This window comes from Rhinopithecus bieti, unplaced genomic scaffold, assembly GCF_001698545.2.
Source record: "Rhinopithecus bieti isolate Rb0 unplaced genomic scaffold, ASM169854v2 scaffold_3043, whole genome shotgun sequence".
In the NCBI taxonomy this organism is placed as follows: Eukaryota; Metazoa; Chordata; class Mammalia; order Primates; family Cercopithecidae; genus Rhinopithecus; species Rhinopithecus bieti.
Window position 1 is genome coordinate 3767221 of NW_016804580.1, and position 6228 is coordinate 3773448.

At 36.3% G+C, this 6228-nt stretch overlaps 1 protein-coding gene and 1 pseudogene across 2 annotated transcripts in view; both read left to right on the forward strand.

The window, feature by feature from the left end:
- Positions 1 to 6228, forward strand: part of MALRD1 (MAM and LDL receptor class A domain containing 1) — a 715118-nt gene that overhangs the window by 477151 nt on the left and 231739 nt on the right. For both annotated transcript variants that reach the window (XM_017869225.1, XM_017869224.1), the window contains exon 30: positions 5475 to 5603. In XM_017869225.1, the coding sequence (XP_017724714.1) occupies positions 5475 to 5603 (129 nt within the window). The remainder of the gene's footprint in view (positions 1 to 5474; positions 5604 to 6228) is intronic.
- On the forward strand, positions 3235 to 3539 carry LOC108527761 (non-histone chromosomal protein HMG-14 pseudogene; annotated as a pseudogene).

Sequence of the window (6228 nt, forward strand, 5' to 3'; positions counted from 1 at the left end):
TGCAAGTATTCCATGGTGTATATGTGCCACATTTTCTTAATCCAGTCTGTCACAGATGGACATTTGGGTTGATTCCAAGTCTTTGCTATTGTGAATAGTGCCGCAATAAACATACGTGTGTATGTGTCTTTGTAGTAGACTAATTTATAATCCTTTGGGTATATACCCAGTAGTGGGATGGCTGGGTCATATGGTACATCTAGTTCTACTCAGGTTTCCATTTACTTATCACATTAAATCAAATGTCAATCTGCATTTTCAGAACCAAAAGACTTAGTTTCTCAATACTTCACAGAACAACATACCTTTGTCAGTCTGATCAGTGTTTTTAACTCCTGCTCACTCATGGACATCTTTGAATCTTTGATAGTTAAAATTCTTTGTTGTGGTCTAAACTCCTTTCATCCCTTCAATGCATCTAGATGTTTACTTGCTGAAGACTTTTCTTAGATATATTTCCTGATTCATGGTATTCCCTGGGAAAGTTCTCTTGCACTTGGAATTTCACTAGGTCTTCCACAGATACATAGTAGCCTTAAAAACTCCAATTGTTTCTTTCCAGTTGATTCTAAAGCTGAATATGTGGATTTGTCAACTAAATAACATGGTCTTCAAAAGCAAAGATTATGCCCATTTTATGTTTAATATTCTTCGTGTGGTTATATGAAAAACAAAGGTGCTTAGAAACACATGCCCATGTGAAACTTGCCGTCTGGAATCTCAGAGCATATTGAATGCCGTCAGCTTAAGAAAGTAATAAAACAACAAGTGTTTCTTCATAAATATTAGCTATAGAATGATTGTATCTAGTTCAGTGTAATGAGCTCTGTGTACAAAATTATTTTAATCCAAATTGAAATTTGTAGAGTCGAGGATTTGTAAGTCTTGTTTCAAAGTAAAATGAAACTAGTTTCCAATTGGTGTCACTTTCAGGTTGGTGAAATCTATAGTAGATTTGTTTGTTTAAATCTATAGTAGATTAGTGCTATATATATCATGTTCTTACTGGATTAAATTTTGTTTTCTTATGGCTGCATTATTTTCCAGGGCCTTCATAGGATCTTTCAGTTTCTCATGTTTTAGTTACATCTTTAGATCTCTATTTGTCAGTCTTTTTATAGCAAAGTAAATATTCTAGTTTTTCATATGCCATAACCTGCTAGCCAGGTTATTTTCAACTTTTATTATGAGCACCAATGTTCTATCCATTCTTGTATCATCAAATATAGAATATGTGAGATATCTTTCATTTCATATATTTGACAACCAGGTGAATAGTTATTGCCTTTATCATTACCATTTTGGCTGAATAAAAAATATAAAATGGCTAAACACATGCAAAAGAGTCTTTCATTAAAAAAATCGATCTTTTCATGGGTGCAGCACACCAACATGGCACAAGTATACGTATGTAACAAACCTGCATGTTATGCACATGTACCCTAGAACTTAAAGTATAATAATAATAATAATAATAATCGATCTTTTCAATTTACGGTATTCTTGTCTTAAAAAAGATATGTGAGGCTGTTTTTATTTTTTTTTCTTTGGACACATAATATTTCATAGATATTCTAGTCATTGTTCAGTTGACTGCAATTCAAAGCATCACTTCATTTCTCTTCATGGCTCTGCTATTCTATATTATCAAAGAAAAGCCTTATTTAGAGATGTAGCCTATTTAAGCCATTTTTTAAAATAAAAACCAAAGAACCAATTATTTAGAGTGAGTCAAAGCACATTTCCCCTGTGGAGTAATTATATGGCTTTACATCCTATGGCATGGAAAAATAAAATAATTTCAAATGCATAGACTTGCATATGGAAAAAATGTCCATACTGCCCTAGGGTTAACTGTAAATTCTCACTAGTGTTAATTAAAATTATGTGGCAAAATTCCTAAACTATTCAGTAAACATGACCTTTAAGTCGTCGTCTTGTTAATGCCCATAATTGGACCATTTGCTGTTGTCTTAGATGTTCTCTCCTCAGTCTTCATATTTGTATACACTAAATTTTACTGGTAAATTGGTTTTGGATGTCATATAGGTTTTAGCTATTGTATTATGGGCATAATCCAAAGGCTCTGGATATGCACTTTTAGTCAAGTCTGTAGGGTTGTGTTTTTTTTATTTGTGGAAGTACTCCCTGTCAGAAAATTTCCTCCACTTCAGGTACATCACCTCTGAACCTATAATCACTATGTAACAAAGGAACTGCTGAATTTAATTTGTTGAAGTTGATAAAAAAAAAAATGGTAAACCTTTAATATAAGTCACTATGAATCTGTGAAGTATTATCATTTGACTACATATCTGATGAAATAATATTTAAACATATGAATTGCTCTAAAAATTCTATGTCAATTCACTTTTCTAAGCCTCCTTTAGAAGAAACCATTGTTTCTGAAATTATGATAACCAAGATTTGTAAAGAGCCAACTATGTATCAGGTTCTGTGTGAGGCCCAAGAGAACACAATAAAATCTTTTGCTTCTAAGGAGCTTGGAGTCTGGGGGGACAGCCAGCCATGTGTAAATAGCTCTTATATGTGATGATACTCATTGTAATATAGGAATAAATGGGTACTTAGGTGGCATGAAACAGTAGTGTCTCACCTGGGGCAAAGATGGCAATGAGAAAGGCAAGACAAAAGTAGAGAAAGAGAAGTCATTTCATTGAATGATAAGTTTGGAGAGCGGGCACCTGGGGCTCTGGAGGGAATAGTCAGGGCAGACAGAGGAAGTAGCTCCTGTGAATGCATGAAAACACGAAGAGCAAGGGACAGATTTGTGAAACCTTCAGTCATAGGATATAGAGCAATTGCAGGTACTTAAGAGGCACAGAAAATGAGACTGGAAAACTGAGCTGGAACCAAGAACAAAGGATTTTTAATGTCTTTATTAGGGGTTTGGATTTATGTGGTAGGTAATGATGAGCCTCAGTCCCCACCTGTACAACTATGGAAAGGCGTGTGGCCATGCAAAGAAGTCAAATCCTGTAGAGTTAGGATTTTTGTTAAGAATACTTTGCATTTACTAAGAAGTAGTTTGGATTATTACATGGGTTATTAAGATTCCGTGTACTGAAAAAAGTTGGGGGTCAGAGGAGAAGGCAGGCTCCCAATCCGGTTCCATCCGGTTCTCCCACTATCCCCCACCAGGGGTCTCAGCAGCTCAGAGGGCAGGAGGAGCGGCAGTGTCAGGCACCGCGCACACGCCCTTCCAGAGCCAGGATGCCCAAGAGGAAGGTGAGCTCCGCTAAAGGGGCCACTAAAGGAAGAGCCCAACAGGAGATCAGCGCGGTTGTCAGGTAAACCTGCTCCTGCAAAAGTGGAAGCGAAGCCGAAAAAGGCAGCAGCGAAGGATACATCTTCAGACGAAAAAGCACAAACAAAAGGGAAAAGGGCAGCAAAGGGAAAACAGGCCGAAGTGGGTAACCAAGAAAGTAAAGAAAAGTTACCTGCAGAAAACTGGGAAATGAGAACTGCGGAGTCCAGCCTCTGATGAAGCAGGAGAGAAAGAAGCCAAGTCTGATTAATACTAAGTACCATGTCTTATCAGCGGTCCCTGTCTCCCTTCTGGTATAATCCAGGGAAATATTTTTATCAGCTATTTTGTAAATGTAAGTNTCTCATCCTATTTTTAAAGTGTAAATGCTTTCTTTTAAGAGGTGAAATCATTCGCTGGTTGTTTATTTTTTGTTACAACCAGAGAATAGTGTGGGATATTGAATTATGGAAGGCTTTCACTGTCTTGAGTGTCAGCTTAACATTCCATAGATGGGGAATTAGTTTTCATATCCTATAATACAAAGCATATGAAATGGCAGTATGGAGTCACAATCCTGTATCTAATGTCGTTAACATTTTAAAGTACTTCTATTCCCATGTTGTTTTGTAGTAGAATTGTTTCCTGAAGAAAACTACTCCTTGATCCTGGCTCTCCCTGCCAGAATTGTAGGCACTCTGTAGTCTCTGGTTGTGATAGTTCTATTTTCCTAATAACTTTGTTACTGTGCTGTGAAAGATCAAAAATGTGAATATGTAGTGTACATGCTATTCAGCCGGAATAACTTTAAAAGAGAGTTACAATATATAGCTTTTTAGATTTTTGGTACATGTGTTAAGAATTGTGTACAAATTGAAATGTCTGTACTCAACCAATACAATCTCAATTACGAAAGAAAAAATATCTTTTTATCTTTTCTCTTCGTCCATTTAAAATGTTTGATTTTTCTTTCTAAATTAGGCTGTGACGTGCCAGTGAAATAGGCAATGTTGGCAACACAATGTTTGTTACAATAAAATGCATTAGACGTTTAAATAACCTTAAAAACCAGGTGAAGGGACATAAACCTGGTCAACTGAATCTGGAACGATGTTTTCTGCACAAGCAAATACAGGCATACCTCTCGTTAACACTGATGTCAACAGAATGAAACATCAAATCCTACAGAGGGAGCCAAGTGGGGCAGGGGTTGGGGGTTAGGAGGGTGAGGGTAGGTGGGGGTGAGGTGAAGGGAGGCCAAGTGGAAGAGGGAAATGGCAAACCAAAACAACACCAACTGAGGTAGCAGGACTTTGCTCAGTGCAGAAAAATTGGCTTATGAATAAAAATTAGACTGATAGCAAATTAAATTCAGATCATCATGGCAAAAGACACAATACATGCTATTTAGTTTTAGGAAAAAAACACACACATTCATTTCCTAAAATCTGCTGCTAATTAATTTGCTGACGGTCTCTGCTGGCTTGACTATTTTTTATACAAGGATGTGTATTAAATACTCCGTGCTTTTGCCTAAGATAGTGTTAGTTCTCTGTACTTGCCAATGGACACTTTAATTGTGTGTATGAAAAGGAAAATCTTGCCCCATGGGAGTCAGAGAAAGCAAAATAAAATCTAGAGTATGAAACCTCCACGAGCCAGTATGTTCATGTGAAAATTCAGCAGAAATAGGCAGTTGCTTTGAACAACAAAAAAATTAGTTAAGTTGAACATCTTCTTTATGTAAAATAGTCAAGATGGGAACATACCGCTAAAGTTAGTGTCTGTGCTATAGACCCAGATCACCAGAGGCATTATGAGCAACACAAATGACCAGGAAATCCCATCGGTGCATGCTGGCAGTGAGTAGGATTTGGTGGCAGGCTGCACACACCCTTTACCAGGTTCCAGGTAGTTACGGGCCACAAACTTGAGCATCTCATCCATGAGAATCACGGGCAAGGAGATTTTCAGCACCATCAAAGTGCATAAAAGGTATTTCAGAAGTAGAATCAGTATAATTTGCTGAACCATTGAAGGTGAGACTGAGAAAGAGGAAGTTGGGGAAGTCCACCTTAGGCTACCGTTGAAATCCTTAACCGGCTTACTAGTTGAAATCTATAAAATACCTAACAGGAGTCTTCAAGTCTAATGAAAATATTGACTAAATACTGCTTTTGTTTTTTGTTTGTTTGTTTTTCTCTAGTGGGAGAAATCTCTGAGATTTGTCCGGTAACCACTGATTTTTTGTGTCGGGACAAGAAGTGCATTGCATCCCACCTTGTTTGTGATTATAAGCCAGACTGCTCTGATAGGTCTGATGAAGCTCACTGTGGTAAGTTTATCTATCTGCTGTATGGCAGCCAGTTCAGCAGAGATTTTCCTTTATAAGTAGAGTTAGATATTGGCATTGATGATGGAGAAGAAGTATTATTTTCATGCACTAGAGTAGATTTAGAATAGCCCAAATATTTCCCCAAATTTGTATACAAGTATCAAATACAAATACAAATGACAGCCCTTTCATATTCTTTACTCCTATACTGAGAACTGCAACAAGTCTATAGAAAATCATTTTACCAAAAAATAATCCTATTCTGTAATTAGGCACACTGTGTGTAGGGTTAAAATTAAAGTTTCTAGGAACTGCAGTAGCAATCTGCCTTTCTTTATTGGTCTTCATTTGTTTTTTCTATTATTTTTTTCCAAAAAATTGTTGATTTTGTATATGTGGCTGAAAATCAGCACTTTTAATAAATACCAGTTTAGCAATTAATTTTATCAGTTACATTGCACTGGAGAAAGAGGACTGGATGGGCCCCATTGGATTTTTATTCAAGCTTTAATTCAAGCAATGATTAAAAACTTATATAAAAAACTAAGTATATAATTTTAAAATATGAGCAGATATTTAAATTCAAAGGATCTTTTTTTCCATATATCTTTTTTTTTTTTTTTTT